Genomic DNA, 21,641 nt, shown 5'->3' with positions numbered 1-21,641 from the left:
CTCTACTTTTGTATATTTGAACATGTACACAATAGAGAGGCAAAAGAAATGTGTAGGAGGACCCCAAACAAAGAAGGATCTTAAAAGATGTAAATAATCCCAAAGGTATATAATAGTTTATAAAAGCACACAAAAATGGCCAGCGCACAATTAAGAAATGCAAATTAATGCTACAAATCAGATGCTGTTTTCTTCAATCAAATAGAATAGATAAAAATACATGGTACTATTCAATACTTGGGGTAGCAGCTGACACTGCTGGAGGAAGTTACAGATCACAACTTCTTTGGAAGGCACTTTGGCATCACCTTTCAAAGTTAACACACAACCTTGGCCCAGCAATTCCAGTTCTAGGTATTTATCTTAGTCATTAATTCAGTAAGTATTTTCTCCCACCTACTGTGTGCCAGGCACTGGAGATCAGAAATGGAGAAAACAATATCCCTGCTCTCATTCTTATGAGGGAGGAGACAACCCACAAAGCAAGTCAAGTATGCAGGCAATTACAAGGTCAGGTAAGGGATAAATGCAATGAAGAAGAAAATAAACAGAATAAGGGGGTTGGGGTGGCATGAACGCTCTTTTGGATGTGCCGGTCTGAGAAGGCCTCTCTGAGGAGGTGACAATTGAGCAAAGACCCGGATACAGGAGGAAACAAAGCAGGATAATGCCCAGGAGAATTACAGGCAAGGGAAGGAAGCCATGGTATAACACACACATTTGCCCTTTCTGCCCTCCGCTTTTCTCTCTATTCCCCTAACAGCCTTTTGTTCATCCAGAGGACAGGAACACCACTTGAAGGTCTCTCTTTTGTCCCCCATACAAATCCTTTTAATATAGCACATCTTTCAAGGAAGGTATCAAGTCAGCATTGTTTCTCCAAACATTACTGTGCATCACCCTTTGATTTCTTTAAAGAATTTCCCAACCTACCTCAGTGTTATGCTAAGCCTGTTCATAAAAGTGCACTAAAGCTAATCATGATTTTTTAATCAAAAATATTGTCGTTCCCTGCCCTTCTAGGACTACGGGAAGCACTTACTCAGAGGAGTACGTAGTTTAATTTCATGATTAAAAAAAATAAAATTGAATTTTGAAGGAGCTACTGTTTTTAGTTACCCAAACATTCATATTTTAAAACAATTCATATTTTAGGCAACTGATATTTTCAGGGACTATTTGAATAAATATTTTACACCGAAGTGGCCAATGTCAATTAAGGGCATTCCAGTTCGCCCTGGAGGAAATGACTCTGATACAGCACCTGAGAACACACCAACTTCTTCCAACACCACGAAACATCAGGACTTCAAAACTGCCGTGAACGATACGTTCTACAAACAGCCAGATAGTTAAGAAACCAACTTATGGGAAGAGAAATTTGGTCACGGTAAATACACTATCTCAATTCTGAAATCAGTTTTACATTCAACGTATTCCTCTACAAAGAGGCAAAACCCAACCAAATGCCTTTCCCAGGAGACACCCAAGCGGGCAAATTTCAAGCACGAGGAGCCAACTGCAGAGCGCACGGCAGGTTTCCCTCCAACAGCTGGGAATGCGGGGCATCCGTCCTCCCCCTCGGGCACAGCAGCCCATTGAACTTCTCCCTAAAGGTCCGGCAGCTCCGAGCAGGGACTGCCGCTCCTGACCACCAGTCCCCCTAGAAGGATTCGCTCGGTGAGAACCGGGGTCCCCGCCGGCTTCCGTGCACCTGGCCAGCCTGGTGAGGGGGGCGCTGGGCTGAGCCCGAGGCGGAGGAGGAGATCCGCGCGGAGCCAAAGCTCTCGGATCCGGCGCCCACCCTGCCGCGTCCCACCCGTCCCCATCCTCCTCCTCTCCCGCGCGGAGCCGTGATTTCCCAGCCTCTCCATCTCCCCGGGAGACGCGCGTCCAGTTCAGCTCGTAGCTGAAGGGGTCCCTAAGGGCTCACCGGGGAAAGGGTAGGGGTGCGGGGCTGGATTTGGAGCCCTGGGTGGGTGGGGGCCAGAAGACGACTCGGGGGCTGGGGCGCTGGCAGGGGCGCTCCTGCGGGTAGGGACCTGGGAAAGGGATGCAGGGGTTCAGGGACCGGAGAGGAGAGGGAGGGCGTCGGGAGGTCGGAGGCGGCCTCCGGAAGGATGGAAGGTCGGTGTGGGGCGCTCCCGCAGGCCGGTAACTTATGCGGGGACCTCACCTCACCTGCCTAGCGCTCGCTTCATGCCCGCGTCGGCGGCGCAGCGCGGCTCAGCCGGCGCCTTGCCCGCCAAACGCAAGTTGCGCTTCAGGCGGCAGTCGGCGTCCAGCACCGAGGCGGTCAAGCCGGAGGAAGACGAGCCCAAGGCGACGCAGCTCTCATGCTCCAAGGCGACGGGCTCCGTCCGCTTCCTCATCCCGCGGCCGTCACGGCCGGCCACCGAGCGCAGCTGGCCTGGTCCGCGCCGCACTCGCCGCAGTCGCCGCCGCTCCAGGAGATGCCGCCGCCGGGAGCCCGCCGCCCCTCACATTCCAGCTCCTGGTCGCCGCAGCCGGCTACGGGCCGCGGGGGCCAATCAGCGCGCAGCTCCCGCCGGGCCCGCCCCGGCCCGCCTCCTCCCCCGCTCGGCGCCGAGCGCACCCAGAGTCCCCTGCGCCGACCGGAAGCCATCTTGGAAGAGGGCGGATGTAGCCGCACGGTACATCCTGGTTGAGGGCGGCGGAGCGGCTGACTCGTACCCCGTGGGGCCTCCGTCGCTCGAAACCCCGCATCGTCCGGCGGTCAGTGGCCGAGCGGAGAGGACGCTGGCCGGGAAGGGAGCGCCCACCAAGCCGGAGCCGCAGTAGGAAGTTAGCTCCCCCGCTCCCACCCCAGGCTTCCCGACTTGCCCCCAAGGCTGGAAACCCAGTCTGTATCTTTCCTTGGAAATGCCCTTGTAAAGATTTATAAGAACAAAAAGGAAAAGGTAACAAAGTAACAGTTCTTTTCTAATGATTTGTAACCATTCCCCCACCAGGACTTTACTTTAAAAAATAATGCTTTCAGCTCTACCTGGCTTGGCTCAGTGGATAGAGCGTCAGCCAGCGGACTGAAGGGTCCCGGGTTCGATTCCGGCCAAGGGCACATGCCTGGGTTGCGGGCTCGTTCCCCAGTAGGGGGCGTGCAGGAGGCAGCCGATCAATGACTCATCATTGCTGTTTCTAATGTTTCTATCTCTCTCCTTCCTTCCTCTCTGAAATCAATAAAGAAATGTATTTTTTTTAAAATGCTTTCAGGTAGTCTTATTTTAATTGGAAGCAAATGTATAGATATTTAATTTTTGCTTTGGGCCTGAAACTATTTTTGTAAACCTGCATTAGGTTTTATATTTTTCTAAGACAATTGGAATTAGCTGATGGGGGAAAATCTATTTCAAAGGTAAATTCCCATTTGTGAAAGACTAAGTACTAACTCAACCCATCCTAAAAAGAGAAGAAAATAAGAGAGCAGTGTCACAAATTTGGTGTTATAGCTTTTGCTTCCTTTAACATGGTAGTAGTATTTTACAAACGATCTGCAACCAAGAGATTTGCTTACTTATTCCAAAGTAACTTTTGGAATTTCAACATTTGTGTAAGTGAAAACTATTGGCAACTGATCATTTAAGATCAATTAGAAATTCTTGAAGAAATGCAGTAGCTCCTGTAGTGATACTTAGAAATTGCAAAACAGTTTCATTGATCATATTACTAAATAATCACAGCCATCATGCATATTTGTCCAAACATACTTTTGGAATTTAAATGGTGAATTCTTTAAAGTGATATAGCAACACATACTGGAGATTGGGAATCCAGCAACTAAACAGTAAATAATTTTTTTCCACTTTAATACTCAATTGAATCCTTTTTAATAGAAAAAAAAAGCTAGGAAGGTAGGGCTGGAGATAAGAGCATAAGGGGAACTGTGTCCTTGGTACCAGGCCTTGCCCATAGAGTCCTCAACTCTTGGACCACACTTACTTTCTGAGTGGTGTTATCCAGGCTTTCAATACCACATTGGTGACACCGACATTTGTATCTCTTGTCCATATCCTACAGGCACCTAAAATTATACTCAAAGCTGAGCTCTCTACCCTTCTCTCACCTCAGCTCCATCCATAACCTTCCTGACCTCAGGTGACAAGGCCCTCCTTCCAGTTCCTCAGGTTAAACCCTGGGATCATCCTTGACTCCTCCCCCGTTTTGCCACAGCATGTCTACCACTTGTCAGATCTCCCTTCAAAATCTACCTAGGATCCACCCACTTCCCGTCACCTGGACCAAGCTGCCATCATCTCTCACTTGGATGATTTTAATAACCTAAGTGATCTCCTGCCTCCACCTTTGCCCCGTTTCTGTCTACTTAACCCAGCTGCCACAAAGGTCTTTTTTAAAACCTAGGTTCAGTCCTGTCACTTGTTCACTCAAAACACTTCAATGGCTCCCCATCTCACTGAAAATACAATCAACGTTTAGGAAAGAGCCTCTAGCCCTGGATCTGCTCTTAGCCAACAGCCTCTCCATTGCTCATCTTGCTCCAGCATCACTGCCTCCTTGCTGATACAGGGGCCCCCAGGAGGGGTGTGGGTGGCATGCGTGCCAGCCACCACACAACCCTCCTCGGAGGCCTTTGCCCTACATTCTTGCTGCCTGAATTTTCTGCCCTCCCAATGGCTTACTTACTCCCTTCCCCACTTCAGGTCTGTGCCTTCTCTGAACACTAACTCAGAATCCCGAGGCCCTCTCACCATCACTCTGCTCACCTTCCTTGGCTTATTTTTAACGTCTTTTTTTTTTCTTTTTTCAAGCTTTTCACTAATATATTGATCAATGTATTTGTATTTGTGTGTTGCTGTTTCCCCACACTAGAATATAGGCTAAGATCAAGGACTTTGTTCATTGCTTTATCTTCAGTGTCTAAAACAATGTCTACTACATGTAGACACATCATAAATAAATATTAGCTGAAGGAATAAAGAATCATCATAGCCCCTCAGAAGTAGATACCGTTGTCCACACTGTACTGGTAAGGGAGTGAATCTCAGGCCTGAGGTTCAGAATTAGAAAGGTTTATGGCAAAGGAAAGCTGTGGATGCTTTTGCTCTTTGGATCACAGTCCACTATAGAACTGTGTATTTAATAAAAACCCTTCCCTAAATTATCCCTTACTGTAGAGCTGAAGAGGAAATAGCACTCAATGTAAAGAGGTCATTCCCATGCTCATTTGTCAGATCATACATCCATTGTATATTTGCAAAAGAGGAACATAGTTTCTCAGGTTAGCTAGAATGAATCCAAGTAATATTGCTCATTTAAAAATACTGCTTTTTAAAAAAAATGGCCAAAAATGAATTTTCTATAGCAGTAATTCTTACCTTTTGAATCTTATGGTTATGAAAATTTCCATAATTATGTAAACAAGAATAGGGCTATGTGAATTGATGTTATAATCTAGGGCATTTTTCCCTCTCTGTAGACCTTGTGACTAGAGCTGTTTTACAATTTTTTTTTTAATCCTCACCCGAGGATATTTTTTTCCATTGAGTGGAAGCAAGAGGGAAAGACAAATATCGATGTGAGAGATACACATTGATTGCTTGCCTCCTGCACAAGCCCTGACCAAGGCCTGGGCTGGGGAGGAGCCTGCAACCACGGTATGCGCTCTTGATCGGAATCAAACCTCGGGACCCTTCGGTCCACAGGCCAGTGCTCTACCCACTGCGCCAAACCAGCTAGGGCTGCAATGACTACTTTAATACCAAAGGTGGTGCCGTGGAGTCAAAAGCTTAAGTACACGGTCTGTGTGACCTTAAGCAAGTTACCTAACTTCTGTTTCCTATTCAGTACCAAGAGTCTTAAAAACCACCTTAGGGTTGGTTAATCCTGAGAAGCAAATGAAATATGTCATCGCCTCTACCACATAGTCATAGGAGATGCCCAATAAAAGTTGGTTTTCCTTTACCATGAAACAAAACACCCACACTGCAAAACTAAACAAAGGAAATGCTGTGTCATAAGATTAATGCTGCCCTAACTGGTTTGGCTCTGTGGATAGAGCAATCGGCCTTCGGACTGAAAGGTCCCAGGTTCGATTCCGGTCAAGGGCGTGTACCTTGGTTCGGGCACATCCCCAGTAGGGGGTGTGCAGAAAGCAGCTGATCGATGTTTCTGTCTATCCCTCTTCCTTCCTCTCTGTAAAAAAACAAACAAACAAAAAAACCCACAATAAAATATATTTAAATAAATAAAATAAAAACCAATATTTAAAAAAAAGGTTAATGCACACCAAGTTTCTGAGCCGTTTTACGAAATTATATATATATATATATATATAATTGCTTTCAGAGAAGGGAAAGAGGAGAGAAACATCAATGATAGAGAGTTATTGATCAGCTGCTTCTTGCACGCTCCCTACTGGGGATCCAGCTCCAAACCCAGGCTTGTGCCCTGACTGGGAAGCCTGGATCTTAGGTCCACGCTCAACCACTGAGCCAGGCAGGGCTGAGCCTTCCTTAACCTCAAAGTGCACACCTCTTTGAACTTAAATGAAAATGAATTAGTCAAATGGGAAAAGGAAGTTGACCAACATGCGTTTATGTGAAGCTGTGCTGCGCTCCAAGTTTCTTGCTTAACCGCTTGGGAATTCGAAAAGAAAGCTGCTCAGTTTACAGGCTCCAGCAATGGCCCGCCCGCTGTCCCCTATTCGCCAGGGAAGGACTCTTTTTGTAGTGCGGCTGCGCGGTGGAGGTTAGTGTCCCTTTACGGCCGCCGTAGGCCAGGAGGCTCATCGGCGTGCTCCTATTGGCTGGGCGCGTTTGGCGCCAAAGCGCAGATCGGAGGCGCAGGCAACGATCCGGAGCGGTGGGACCTGGAACTGCGGGATCTGAGAATTGCGGCCGGGAGCTGACCTACCGTTTGTCGTGAAGCGGGCAGTTGACGAGGCCACGGGCCTGGGGCGACTGCGCCATGTTCTGCGACAGGGCCATTGAGCTGGTCCGCGAGCTGCACCGGGCGCCCGAAGGGCAGCTGCTGGCCTTCAATGTGAGGGGGACCGGGTGGACGGGATGGGCGTGTTGGTGTTCTTTGCTTATCCAAACGTTTATTGCTTGCCTGGTCATCTAGCATTTGCTGTGCACGCCCGGCAAAAGCTAGGCTTCTGCCCTAGCCGGTGTTGCTCAGTGGCTAGAGCGTCGGCCTGCGAACTGAAGGCTCCCGGCTTCCATTCTGGTCAAGGGCACGTACCTGGTTGCAGGCTCGATCCCCAGCCCCAGGGCAGGGTGCGTGCAGGAGGCAGCCAATCAGTGTGTCTCCCTCACATCTATGTTTCTCTCTGTCTCTCCCCCTCTCTTAAAAAAATCCATGGAAAAATATCCTCCGGTGAGGATTAAACGTACTTTTAAAAATTAAAAAAAAAAGCTAAGCCTCTGGAGCCAGGCTGGGATTCTGGCCCTGTCGGGTGACTTGGGGTCAGTTGCTCAAGCTTTCTGTGTGCCCAGTTTCCTCTTCTGGGAAAATGGGGATGATGATAAAAACTGCCCGGTTCTTGGTGTAGAGAGGGCTCAGCGAGATGGCATACTTAGGGTCCCTGAACAATACTTGACACAGGAGTAACTAAGTCTTGCTGCTGCTGCTGCTGCTAATAACTGTTATGTTTTTTCCTGTTTTTTTATTGCTACTACTCCAGTCAGCGTGTGAAACACTTGATCTATGTGATCTCTTGTTCTCTTTATCATCCTGCGATGTTTAAACTGTTGTTTTCCATTCTTTCTGTCTCTATTCTAGGTATTTCAGATAAGTGGACTCATACAATATTTGTCCTTTGTGTCTGGCTTGTTTCACTTAGCGTAATGTTTTCAAGGTTGATCCAGGTTGATGCATATACTGCATTGCTTTTTTTTGTTTTGTCTTGTTTTGTTTTTTCATTCTATTATGCTTTTTGTTGTCCCCCATTCTCACCCTTTTTATCCACCTCCACCCAACCCTGCCCCGCCTCTCTCTGGTCATCATCGCACTGTTGTCTGTGTCCATGAGCTAACCCCATTGCTTTTTATGGCCAAATAATATTCTATCAAATGGATATACCATATTTGGTTTATCAGTTCATCAGGGAATACATTCAACTTTTTGGCTATAATGAATAATACTGTTTTAAACATTTGTGTACATGTTTTTGTAAGATTATGTTTTTTAATTCTCTTGAGTATATGCCTAGGAGTGGAATTGCTGGTTAATATGGTAATATGTATCTTTTTTGAGGAACCATTAGATTTTTTTTCAGTGCTGTACCATTGTACATTCCTATCTGCAATGTACGAGGGTTCTAATTTCTCCCCATCCTCGCCAACACTTATTATTATAGCCATCATAGTAGGTGTGAAAGGACTATTGCTTTTTGATAAGATATGTAAATCAAATATAAACATAGTATAGATAGAATATTGCTGCAGACTTGGTGGGGGAATTAATGAATTTGGATCAATATCATTTTGTATATTCCAGGAGGATGGACTCAGGCAAGTTCTGGAGGAGATGAAAGCTTTATATGAACAAAACCAGTCTGATGTGTAAGTTTTGATAAAATTCATATTTTAAAACAATTGAAGAAATGTGATATTGAAAGATAATCTTACATCAGTTTTTAGATGTGACTTTTTTTAAAATTCCGAGTCTGATTATACTCTAGGTATACAGTATTAAAGGGATTTGTGTTCATTATGGCTATCTCTACAGCAGTGGTTCTCAACCTTCTGGCCCTTTAAATACAGTTCCTCATGTTGTGACCCAACCATAAAATTATTTTCATTGCTACTTCATAACTGTAATGTTGCTACTGTTATGAATCGTAATGTAAATATCTGATATGCAGGATGGTCTTAGGCGACCCCTGTGAAAGGGTCGTTCGATCGCCAAAGGGGTCGTGACCCACAGGTTGAGAACCACTGCTTCAAAGGGATTCAGGTAGTGCTTGGTATATGGTACATGCTCGATAAATATTTGTTATTTGACTGATATGTCTTGAAAGATATTAGGGTAAACCTAAAAGAGATGAGAGTTGAGCAAATAAAAACCCTAACAAACTGAAATGTATGGTTTCCACTGCTTGCTTTCACTTACAGAATGAGAGAATGGGTATTTTGTAAACTTAGCAGGAACAGTAGTGATTCCAGTAGCTTGAGTGAAGGTCATTGAGACCTAGGGCTACAAAAGGCTACAGATTGGACCTGAGAAGGCTCTAGATTTATAGGCTAGTTAGAGCTAAGCGTTTGGGCTGTATAACAAACTTCAGAGGTCCCTGCGATTTGGTGAAGAATAAGACACAAAAGAGTCTTAAAACACCAAATTCTAATCAGAAATGAGGTATTCAGATCTCAACCTAGAGCCAGGTCGGCAAACTGTGGCTGGCGAGCTACGTGCAGCTCTTTGGCCCCTTGAGTGTGGCTCTTCCTAAGTCTTAGGAGTACCCTAATTAAGTTAATAACAATGTACCTACCTATATAGTTTAAGTTTAAAAAATTTGGCTCTCAAAAGAAATTTCAATCGTTGTACTGTTGATATTTGGCTCTGTTGACTAATGAGTTTGCCGACCACTGACTAGAGAGAAGTTATATGTGACATGAGGTTTCATCTTTGGCCTTGTTAAGTACAATGATTTTATCAGTTACTTGGATATTCAAATCAGTAGTGTGGTGGAGCTTACAGAACAACAGGAACACTTTCAGTACAGTGTTTAAGAATGGATACAGAAAATCTTTATAGAATGTGGGACTGAACCGCAACAGATTTGCAGTAAATCTAAAGTCCTAAAAGGAAGTTCCTGAGACATTCATTCATTCACCCAACAAATATGTATTGAACAATTATGTGCTGGTAAATGGCTCTGGTTGTAAACACAGTAGTCAAGATTTCTGTCACTATGGCCCTCACAGTCTAATGCAGAAGACAGATAGACCAAATTGGGATACATGCTATGAAAGAACACAACAGAGTGCCAGGAGAGAGAACACTGAAGTGAAGATATAATCAGATCAAGGAATCTGAGAATTTCTTTCCAAAGAAGAGACATTTCAGCTGAGGCCTGAAGGAGAAGCAGATTTTTAGCTAGGTAGTAATTGTGGCAGAGAGCAATCCAGGTAGAGGGAACAGCATATGCAAAGTCCCAGAGTCATGAAAGAGAGTGGGATGCTCAGGAAACTGCTAAAGAAGGCCAGTGTGGCTTAAGCTTGTAAGCAAGCAAAGCATGACACCACGTAAGGATTTTAAATGTGTGGGGCAGGTGGTAGCATGTTTGTGCTTTGAAAGATCACACTGACTGCTATGTGGACAGTGGAAGGAGAAGCTGAGAGGAGAGGGAGGCATGCTGGTCATCTAGGTGAAAGGAGAGGTGACTTGGAGTAGATAAAAAGTGAACAGGTTAAAAACATGTTTGGGCCCTGGCCGGCTTGGCTCAGTGGATAGAGCATCAGCCTGGGGACTGAAGGGTCCCAGGTTCGATTCCGGCCAGGGGCACATGCCTGGGTTGCAGGCTTGATCCCCAGTGGGGGGCGTGCAGGAGGCAGCCAATCAATGATTCTCTCTCATCATTGATGTTTCTATCTCTCCTTCTCCCTTCTTCTCTGAAATCAATAAAGAAATATATTTTTTAAAAAAACATGTTTGGATGTGGCCTAATAGACCTTAGTCCAGTAAGGGAATGATTTTCCTGTATTTGTACCATTTGCAAATTCATAATCCCAAAATTCTATTCCTTATCCTCCTAGTTTATTTTTAAGGAGACAATCACTATTACCAGTTTCTGGTTAAACTTATTTATCACAGGAAATCTATTTTAAATTACTCATGTGAATGTAAATTTTTTAGCAAATCCTTCTGTGCTTAATAAAGTACTCTGAAGTTAAGTTAGATGTATTTTATTTGTACTATTACTTTGTAATCCAGAGCATATTGTAAACAGTGTGGTGAATAATCTGACTTAGAAATGTGTACAACAGATCCAGAAGACATGATTGGATGGCACATAAATTTTGGCTCTGTTTGCAGGGCCTGCAACATACACTGCATGAAGGAGTTGTTTTTTATATTTATCTGGTTCCTTTTAAAACTCTAAAGTTGGTTCTTATTCTTTCTGTACATCTGGTCTTGTTTTGTTTTTGTTTTTCCAATTTTTAAAATATATATAACAAAATTTGCCATATTAACCATTTTTAAATGTACAGTTCAGTAGTGTTAAATACATTAATAATGTGCAACTATCACCACCATTCATCTTCTTAACTCCTCATCTTGTAATAATGAAATTCTATACCCATAAGTAATTGTACATTTGATTTTAAAATGTCATACTTGCCCAATATCTAAGGAGATGTACATAGGGTAGAACCAAAATTTCCTTTCTGTGTGAAGCACATTGAAGTGCAGTACATGCACATTGTTGAAGATCAACAGATATTTGTTGGATGAATGAAGGACCATGTTGACTCCCATTTTTATTCACTTAATTATAATGGGCAGTAATACATATAAAAAATATAATAGAGGATCATAATGTTATGAACCATGACATTCATTTTGTCTCTTATTCTAGGATGATAAAGGAATTCCAATGTTTGTCTTTTGGAAATAATGGAGATTAATCAGTGTACAAAAGTGCAAAGTATTAAATCGTTAAATGAAATGCTGATAGCCTGATCTTAGGCAAATTATTTGGCTTTAGGCTTTTTTATCTTTTAACATATTAATAAAAGCTCTGAAATAGAGGCAGGTACTGCTTAGGTTAACTGCTAATAAAACCAAAAAAACAGGTACACCCCTATGTTCATAGCAGCACAATTTATAATAGCTAAGATTTGGAAACAGCCTAAGTGCCTATCAGCAGATGAGTAGATTAAAAAACTGGTACAGTGCTGGGGTCCAATCCCAGCAGGTCCAGGGGTCCCCAAAGGTGTGGACGGAGTCGGCAAAGAAGGAATGACACGAAGACAGCATTCAGTTGATCAGCAGCCTAGCCAGGATCTCTAGTCAGGTTCTCTTGCCATGTTTTCTTGCTAGGTTCTGTCTCTAGGTTCTGTCTCTAGGTTCTCCAGCCAGGTTCTCTTGCTAGGTTCTGTTTCTAGGTTCTGTGTAGGTTCTGTCTAGGATCTCCAGCTAAGTCCTGTCTCTTGGTTCTCTCTCTAGGTTCTCTGTCTTGTTACATCTGTATTTATACCAGTTGATTTTAATCCTGTCAATTTCTATTGCAAAGGTTAGGGCGTTTCTTATCTCCATTCCAGCGAGTAAAGATTATGTAGCTTAAGGGTGATTGTTTGTAGTTAAAGTGATTAACCACCCGCTTGGCACTTAGTTAAGAGGTTTTATCCCCTCCTTAACTTCAGGGAAAAATCCCTACCTGGGAAAACAACCTTTCTCGGAGAGGTGACCTTGGTTAAAACACATAGTGCTAAAGGGAGCAAACATATTAAGAACAGTATGCCATATACGCCAGGTCCCTTGAAACACATGCTGTGCAGATGTTTCTTCTCTGCAGCGACTGTGTCAAGCAGCAAGGATGGACCGGCTCCCGGCAAATTCCCCCTTTTTTATTTTTTAAATGATAGCGCATGTAAATCAGCGGCCACCTCTCTGATTGGGTTGCTTAAGACTTGGAAGAAGACTGACAAGCAATGATAGCGAGCATAGCTATAAACATAGTGGATGGAGCGCACATGGAGCCTTGTTCCTGTAGAAGGTTGCTGGCCTCTTTAGTCAAGGGATTTCAGCTGTCCTCAAGTCGGTGGTTTGGTTGTCCATATTGATTTGGCTAGCGGGTGGCGTCATTGGCGACGGGCTTCCCAAAGCGTCAGCGAGTTGAAGGGCTGTATCAAAGGGTCCATCAGGGCCGTGCTTGATGGTGGTGTCGTTGTCTGGGGAGGAGTCACCTGTGCCCTCTGGGTTCAGACGATATGGATGATACCGGGGAGGAGGAGGATGAGGAGGAGACGGAGGGTGGTGTGACATAAGGTCGGATTAGACGATCTGGAATCCACACAGGTGAGTCTGCATCCTGTGGAAATATACAAGCATCTCCTCTCCCCCAGGTTAAAAGTACATCAGGTCCCTTCCAGGCTCCTGTAAGTAAGTCTTTCCATTTGACGAAATAAGTGAGTTTCTGATAAATGGAAGTTTCTTTTGCTGATTTACTCAGAGTCCTCGGACTTGGCTGAGAGAGTAGCTTCCACTTCTTGCTTTTCTACCATCTGTTGGGCCTCAGTTGTTAACTTCTTCAGCTGACCCCATGTTGGCACCTCAGTCCCTTGCATAGCCTTCCTTTTCTTTTTTCCGCTTTTCTGTCATCGGGGCAACTCTAAGTCTCTGGAACGATGAGACAAGGAGCTTCTCTGGGTCCATTGTGGTGATGCACGTAATGCATTTACTCAATCCAAAGCAGGCATTAAAAAGGAAAACCCCAAATGCTCTCTTGTATCCATTTTAAGAGTAGGATTGGCGCTTTCCGCTGTTACCTGAGTCCTGATCTATCACCCCAGGGAGAGCTTTCCAATCCTGCACTTTTCTGGGGTAGAAAGGCTGCAGTGGGGTTAAGGATAAGGCTCCTTGGGCCTACCTTCACCCATGCCTCTACATTTACCTTTCCGGCACCTTTCCTTCCTCAGAAAAGCATGGACATACTTCTTGTATAAAACATTCCGTCTGACTGGGAGTAACCTTAACTCCTCTGCTAGCAAGCATATGTGTTAAAAGATCAATACAGAGTCTTTTTTCTTTAGACCCAGTATGGCACATCTTCTTAATCTAAAGATCAATACAGAGTCTTCTTTCTTTGGACTCAGTATGGCACATCTTCTCAATCTAAGTTCTGTACTATCCACCTTCTTACCCTACTTATCCTCTATAGGGGGGTCTGTAGCACCCTGGTGGAGTCCTATCCGTCCCGAGTGTGGGGGTTCTCAATGGGGGGGGGCTTACCTAGGGGAATCCTGTTCCAGGGGTTCCCAAAGGTGTGGACGGAGTTGGCGAAGACTATCCACCCTCTTCCTACGGTGGATTCCTATCCGTCCCGAGAGTGGGGCTTACCTAGGGGGATGAGGGGCTTACCTAAGGGTCCCTGTTCGGGCGCCAATTGCTGGGGTCCAACCCCAACGGGTCCAGGGATCCCCAAAGGTGTGGACGGAGTCGGCGAAGAATGAATGACATGGAAACTGGTTTCAGTTCATCAGCATAGCGAGGTTCTCCCTCCAGGATCTCCAGCGAAGTTCTGGTCAGGATCTCCAGCGAAGTTCTGGTCAGGATCTCCAGCGAAGTTCTGGTTAGGAACTCCAACCAAGTTCTGGTCAGGATCTCCAACCAAGTTCTGGTGCCATGTTCTCTCGCTAGGTTCTCCAGCTGGGTTCTCCAGGTTCTCCAGCCAGGTTCAGTCACCAGGTTCTTTAGCCAGGTTCTATCCAGGTTCTTTTGCCATGTTCTGTCTAGGTTCTCCAGTGAAATTCTGTAGCCAGGTTCTGTCCAGGATCTTTTGCCATGTTCTCTGGCTAGGTTCTGGTTAGGATCTGATGATTATTGTCTTGTTACATCCGTATTTATACCAGCCGATTTTAATCCTGTCAATTTCTATTACAAAGGTTAGGGCGTTTCTCATCTCCATTCCAGGGAGTAAAGATTATGTAGCTTAACTACCCACCTGGCACTTAATTAAGGGGTTGTATCCCCTCCCTAACCTCAGGGAAAAATCCCCACCTGGGGAAACAACCTTTCTCGGAGAGGTGACCTTGGTTAAAACACATAGCGCCAAGAAGGTGAGCAAACATATTAAGAACAGTATGCCATATATGCCAGGTCCCTTGAAACAGCAAGGATGGACCGGCTCCCGGCAGTACAGCAATCTAAAATTACCTAACAAACTGCAGCTGGGTCAGAGAAAACCAGAACATCCAAAAGAAGGCCCAAGGCCCCACAGCAGCTTGCATTGCTTCACAGTTGGGCCTCATCTGGGCACCTCCAAATCCCAAACAAAGAAGAGGAATCTGAGATCTCTCCATAGCTCCTGCTGGGTAGCCTCAGGCAGAGGCTAAATTAGCACCTCCTTAGAGATCCAAGAGCCAGTGTACCCAGTGGTCAGAGTGGGACCATCCAGATTACAGCTCCTCAGATCCATAAGGGACACACTTAGCAGGCAGACTCAATGAGCACCAAAGCCCCACTGAAGCAAACCTTGCCCCATAAGGGTGTCTCCAGCACAGAAGTTCTCCCACCGTAGACATAGGTGATTCTCACTGCCAATTGGCCTGGAGGTCAATTCTTCCCAGTGATACCTACAACAATCAAGGCTTAACTACAACAAGACTGTGCACAAAGCCCACAAAGGGGTGCCCCAAGAGTGTCCACCTCAGGTAATTGGGGAGGCTGAGCCACTGCGCCCTATAGGACACCTAGCACAGAAAGCCACTCTATCAACACAGGGAAGCATAAAAAATAAGGAGACAAAGAAACAGGTCACAAATGACAGAAATGGAGGAAAGAAAACTACTGGATATAGAGTTCAAAACCACACTTATAAGGTTTTTCAAGAATTTTCTAGAAACCGCCGGTAAATTTAGTGAGACCCTCAAGAAATCTAGTGAGACCCTTGAGGATATGAAAAAGGACCAACTAGAAATTAAGCATACACTGACTGAAATAAAGAATATTATACAGAGTTCCAACAGCAGACTAGAGGATCGCAAGAATCAAGTCAAAGATTTGAAATACAAAGAAGCAAAAAACACCCAACCGGAAAAGCAAAATGAAAAAAGAATCCAAAAATATGAAGATAGTGTAAGGAGCCTCTGGGACAACTTCAAGCGTACCAACATCCGAATTATAGGGGTGCCAGAAGAAGAGCGAGAGCAAGATATTGAAAACCTATTTCAAGAAATAATCACAGAAAACTTCCCCTACCTGGTGAAAGAAATAGACTTACAAGTCCAGGAAGCACAGAGAACCCCAAACAAAAGGAATCCAAAGAGGACCACACCAAGACACATCATAATTAAAATGCCAAGAGCAAAAGACAAAGAGAATCTTAAGAGCAGCAAGAGAAAGACAGTCAGTTACCTACAAGGGAGTACCCATACGATTGTCAGCTGATTTCTCAACAGAAACTATGCAGGCCAGAAGGGAGTGGCAAGAAATATTCAAAGTGCTGAATACCAAGAACCTACAACCAAGATTACTTTACCCAGCAAAGCTATCATTCAGTATTGAAGGTCAGATAAAGAGCTTCACAGATAAGAAAAGGCTAAAGGAGTTCATCACCACCAAACCAGTATTGTATGAAATGCTGAAAGGTATCCTTTAAGAAGAGGAAGAAGAAGAAAAAGGTAAAGATACAAATTATGAACAACAAATACACATCTATCAACAAGTGAATCTAAAAATCAAGTGAACAAAAAAATCTGATGAACAGAATGAACTGTTGATTATAATAGAATCAGGGACATAGAAAGGGAGTGGACTGACAATTCTCGGGGGGAAAGGGGTGTGGGGATGTGGGAAGAGACTGGAATAAAATCGTACAACTATAGATGAGGACAGTGGGGGAGGGGGGTAAGGGCAGAGGGTGGGGTGGGAACCAGGTGGAGGGGAGCTACGGGGAGAAAAATGAGGAACAACTGTAATTGAACAATAGAGATTTAATTTTTTAAAAACTGGTACATCTACACAATGGAATACTATGCTGCTGTAAAAAAGAAAGAACTTTTACCATTGCAACAGCATGGATGGACCTGGAGAGCATTATGCTATCTTACTTTTTTGTAGAATATAATGAACAACATAAACTGGTGAACAAAAAATAGATCCAGAGACATAGAAGCATTGAACAGACTGTCAAACCTCAGAGGGAAGGCAGGGGAGGGTGGGGTAAGAGATCAACCAGAGGACTTGTATCCATGCATATGAGCATGACCAACGGACAATAGGGGTGTGGGGGCATGTGCTGGCAGGTGGGGAGAGGTCACTGGGGGAAAAAGAAGACATGTAAAACTTGCAACAATAAAGAATTAGAAAAAATGAGAAATAAACATGTTAGTTTTTAGTTGGCTTTAAAAATTTTATTTATACTGAAATAGACATATTTGTTCTTTTCCTATTCAAATGTTACTAGGAATGAAGCGAAGTCAGGTGGACGAAGTGATTTGATACCAACCATCAAATTTCGACACTGTTCTTTGCTAAGAAATCGACGCTGCACTATAGCATACTTGTAAGCCTCTCAGATTTTGCTTCGGGTGTTAGGGAATAATGGAGCATTTTCCATGTGGTTTCCTTTTAACCATTTCAAATGGAAAACAAATTCTTAAATTTGTCTCTCTCTATAAACATTCTAAATTATTTTTTCCATTTTAAAATTTTTATTATGAAAAATTACAATATTCATAAAACTAGGAAGAATAATGTTATGGACCCCCAAGGACCCACCATACATGTGTAACAATTTTTAACATTTTGCCATAAATGTTTTTTGTTTTTGTTTTTTTTTGTTTAATATTTTTATTGATTTCAGAGAGGAAGGAAGAGGGAGACAGAAACATCAATGATGAGAGAGAATCATTGATCAGCTGCCTTCTGCACACCTGGGGATTACACACCCCACACTGGAGATTGAGCCAGCAACCTAGGCATGTGCCCTGACCGGGAATCGAACCGTGACCTTCTGGTTCATAGGGACACTCAACCACTGAGCCATGCCAGCTGGGCTGCCATAAATGTTTTATGTTGTTTTATTTATTTATGCTCCACTATTGTAGAGCATCATGACATTTTTACCACTGAATACTTTAGTATGCATCTCTAATCAATAAGACTTCTATCTAATCAACATTATTATTTTCTGCCTTGTCCCCAAGATGGCAAGTTTTCAGTTTGTTTGTCTTGGGAGCTAAATAAAGTCCACATACTAGTAGTACATTTAGATTAATTTGAGTCTTTTCTGATCAAAACAGCTTCTGATATCCCTGTTTTTAAGCATCTAATACCTTCTTAATCTCCTAGGTATGACCGATTGCTTCGGATTAGAGCACTTAGGTGGGAATATGGAAGTGTTCTGCCAAATGTTTTACGATTTCACATGTCTGCTGAAGAAGTAAGTTAGCACTATTATTCAAATCTATGAATTTGGAAAATGCTGAGGTTCTGGCATTGTTCTATAATATATTTATTAGTATTTATTTTTTTGTTTTTTGTTTTAACATTTTTATTTTGTAATATGTAGTCTAGACTTGGGAAAATCAATATCAAAATAATTATAAGACATTTATAATATTAGTATATAAACATAAGTCATTCGTGTCTAAAAAAATGATTGTCTTAGTTGTATAAATAATCAGAAAAGCATTTAATCATAGTAGTAACTGGAAATTTCAACTTTTTCAGAAGTAAAAAATTTTAGTACGAATAAAAAAATCAGCACAAAACTGCGAAGATTTTGGAGTTTCTCTATCAGATAAGAATGTTCTGTTTTCTGTAAAAGCTACCAAATAAGAAGATACGATTTTTTTTTCTTTTTTTAAAAAGTAGACTGAATAGGCAAAGACCATTTCTCCCTGAATTGTTAGTTTTTTCTGTTTATTATTCATAAGGTTCTCAGTTTCATAATTCTAGTATAACTTTATATGTAAGTGTAAACATACTGGTACAGAAATGCATATAAACGAGATGAAAATTTTAAAGCTTAAATTTCAGCCTTTAGATATATTAACTGTCATTAATTTATATAAAACTATGAATGTACTACATCACATTTATCATCATAATTAGAGCTTTACAAAGACCAAATATGTGTTGCTTATTTTGCATTGCCTTTGTAATTTCTATCTTTAAACTTTTAATCTCTTAGAAAGTGTCCAGATAACCAAAGATTTCAGATAACCAAAGTTTATCTACAAATTAACTTAATATTAGTCCAATCCCTAAGGATGTTGGAAATTATATTTATTTATTTTTATTTTTTATATATATATATTGATTTCAGAGAGGAAGGAAGAGGGAGAGACAGATAGAAACATCAGTGATGAGATAATCATTGATCGGCTGCTTCCTGCACGCCCTCTACTGGGGATTGAACCTGCAACCTGGGCAAATGCCCTGACTGGGAATCAGACGGTGACCTCCTGGTTCACTGGAGGATGCTGAACCACAGCCTCGTCAGCCAGGCTTATTTATTTTTATTTTATGTGTGTGTGTATGTATGTATGTATGTATTTATTTATTTATTATAATACTTTATTGTTGAAAGCATTACATATGTCCCCTTTTTTTCCCCATTGACCCCCTTCAGCCCACCCCCACCCCCCACCTCAGGCCTTCAGCACCCTATTGTCTGTGCCCATGGGTTCTACATATATTCATATAAGGTCTTTGGTTGATTACCTCCCACCCACCCACCCTCCCCCGCCTTCACTCAGAAACTCTGCACTCTGTTCCTTGTCTCTAGATCCACTCCATTCATCAGTTTATTTTGTTACTTAGATTCCACATATGAGTGAGATCATGTGATACTTGTCTTTGGTTGACTGACCTATTTCACTTAGCATGATACTCTCCAGGTCCCTCCATGCTGTCTCAAAGGATAAGAGAGTCTTCTTTTTTTACTGCTGCATAGTATTCCATGGTATAAATGTACCACAGCTTTTTTATCCACTCATTTACTGATGGGCACTTGGGCTGTTCCCAGATCTTAGCTATTGTAAATTGTGCTGCTATGAACATAGGGGTGCATACATTCTTTCTGATCAGTGCTTTGGGTTTCTTAGGATATATTCCTAGAAGTGGGATCACTGGGTCAAATGGCAGTTCCATACTTAATTTTCTGAGGAAACTCCATACTGTTTTCCATAATGGTGCACCAGTCTGCATTCCCATCAGCAATGTACTAGGGGTTTCCTTTTCTCCACATCCTCACCAGCACTTGTCATTTGTTGATGGTAGTCATTCTGACAGGTGTGAGGTGATACCTCATTGTCATTTTAATTTGTATTTCTCTGATAATCAGTGACTTTGAGCATTTTTTCATATGTCTCTTGGCCATCTGTATGTCCTCTTTGGAGAAGTGTCTAGGTCCTTTGCCCATTTTTTAATTGTATTATTTGTCTTCCTTTTAAGTTGTATGAGTTCCTTATATTTGGGATATTAACCCTTTATCAGATGTGTCATTGTCAAATATGTTCTCCTATTCAGTGGGCTCTCTTTTTGTTTTGTTGATAGTTTCTTTTGCTGTGCAGAAGCTTTTTATTTTGATGTAGTCCCATTTGTTTATTTTCTCTTCAGTTTCCTTTGCCTTAGGAGATGTATCTGTAAACATATTGCTACGAGAGATGTCTGAGATTTTGCTGCCTATGGCTTCTTCTAGGATTTTTATGGTTTCCCAACTTACATTTAAGTCTTTTATTGAAGAGACTGCCTCGACTCCTTTGTATGTTTTTGCCTCCTTTGTCAAATATTAATTGAATGTGTGTGTGTGTGTGTGTGTGTGTGTGTGTGTATATGTATATATATATATATTAGTTGAGCGTACTGGCTTGGGTTGATTTCTGGGTTTTCTGTTCTGTTCCATTGATCTGATGCCTGTTCTTGTGCCGGTACCAGGCTGTTTTAATTATGGTGGCTTTGTAGTATAACTTGAGATCTGGTATTGTGATTCTTCCAACTTTGTTTTTCTTTCTCACAATTGCTGCAGCTATTCAGGGTGTTTTTTTTTTATTCCATATACATTTTTGGAATATTTGTTCTAGCTCTGTGAAATATGACATTGGTATTTTAATTTTAAAAGATGAGTATACAATTTCTGCAAGTTTGTTTTCTTAAAACTTTGTCAAATGCATTTTTATGTTTGCAGGTGGAATGGTTCAATCATTACAAAAAGTCTCTTGCTACTTATATGAGGTCATTGGGAGGAGATGAAGGTTTAGATATTACACAGGATATGAAACCTCCCAAAAGTTTATATATTGAAGTAAGTATACTTAAAAGTGGATTTAAGCCTAAGTGACCATCCGACCGGTAACTGTGATGTGCAATGACCACCAGGGGGCAGCCACTCAATGCAGGAGCTGCAGAGCTGTAGTGACTTGGCAGCTGCGGTTTTCAGGTGACATACCTGAAACCAGAGAGGAGGGAGCCCGATTCCAGGATGCGTCACCCAAGGACCGCCCTCTCGAAATCTGGGACCTCTCGGGGGATGTTGGAGAGCGGGTTTTGGCCGATACCTGCAGGCTAGCCCGATTGATCCCATGGGTGCACAAATCCATGCACTGGGCCTCTAGTTTTATATATTATTAAATCAAAGTGGGAAACCAACCCACAAATTTTGAAAGCAAAATGAAATGAACCTATGTTTTAAATTGGTGGATTAGTCAAACTGGAATTATTTTAAATTACTTTAAAACACATAAATTGATTGTATGTTGCTAGTGGGTATGTTCTAAGGATGAAAAGAATTGTAAACATGTTAATGTATTTTTATAGTCATATTCTCAGTAATAATAGTTACTGTTGCCGAAACCGGTTTGGCTCAGTGGATAGAGCGTCAGCCTGCGGACTCAAGGGTCCCAGGTTCGATTCCGGTCAAGGGCATGTACCTGGGTTGCCGGCACATCCCCAGTGGGAGATGTGCAGGAGGCAGTTGATTGATGTTTCTCTCT

General features: G+C 42.8%; 2 protein-coding genes across 5 annotated transcripts in view; one reads left to right on the top strand and one right to left on the bottom strand.

The window, feature by feature from the left end:
• ABHD12 (abhydrolase domain containing 12, lysophospholipase) overlaps nucleotides 1–2,505 on the bottom strand; it is a 63,219-nt gene extending 60,714 nt beyond the window's left edge. The window contains exon 1 of one of the 2 annotated variants that reach the window (XM_070419798.1): nucleotides 2,182–2,505. In XM_070419798.1, coding sequence (XP_070275899.1) covers nucleotides 2,182–2,372 — 191 coding nt within the window. In that variant the 5' untranslated portion in view covers nucleotides 2,373–2,505. Of the gene's footprint in view, nucleotides 1–2,176 lie in introns of both variants that reach the window. The other variant, XM_070419799.1, reaches the window with a different exon arrangement.
• Nucleotides 2,506–2,718: 213 nt separating this feature from the next.
• The window catches only part of GINS1 (GINS complex subunit 1), a 28,586-nt gene continuing 9,663 nt past the window's right edge, over nucleotides 2,719–21,641 (top strand). For 2 of the 3 annotated variants that reach the window (XM_070421405.1, XM_070421406.1), the window contains exons 1-5: nucleotides 6,832–7,017; nucleotides 8,476–8,540; nucleotides 17,108–17,206; nucleotides 17,995–18,085; nucleotides 20,837–20,953. In XM_070421405.1, the coding sequence (XP_070277506.1) occupies nucleotides 6,943–7,017; nucleotides 8,476–8,540; nucleotides 17,108–17,206; nucleotides 17,995–18,085; nucleotides 20,837–20,953 (447 nt within the window). In that variant the 5' untranslated portion in view covers nucleotides 6,832–6,942. Of the gene's footprint in view, nucleotides 2,922–6,831; nucleotides 7,018–8,475; nucleotides 8,541–17,107; nucleotides 17,207–17,994; nucleotides 18,086–20,836; nucleotides 20,954–21,641 lie in introns of those variants that run through there. The other variant, XM_070421407.1, reaches the window with a different exon arrangement.

The sequence above is a fragment of the Myotis yumanensis genome, unplaced genomic scaffold, assembly GCF_028538775.1.
Source record: "Myotis yumanensis isolate MYYU_CA2020_CCGP unplaced genomic scaffold, mMyoYum1.0.hap1 SCAF_7, whole genome shotgun sequence".
Lineage (NCBI taxonomy): Eukaryota > Metazoa > Chordata > Mammalia > Chiroptera > Vespertilionidae > Myotis > Myotis yumanensis.
The sequence above is the reverse complement of the archived record's forward strand: the minus strand, read 5'-3'. Positions and strand labels throughout refer to the sequence as shown.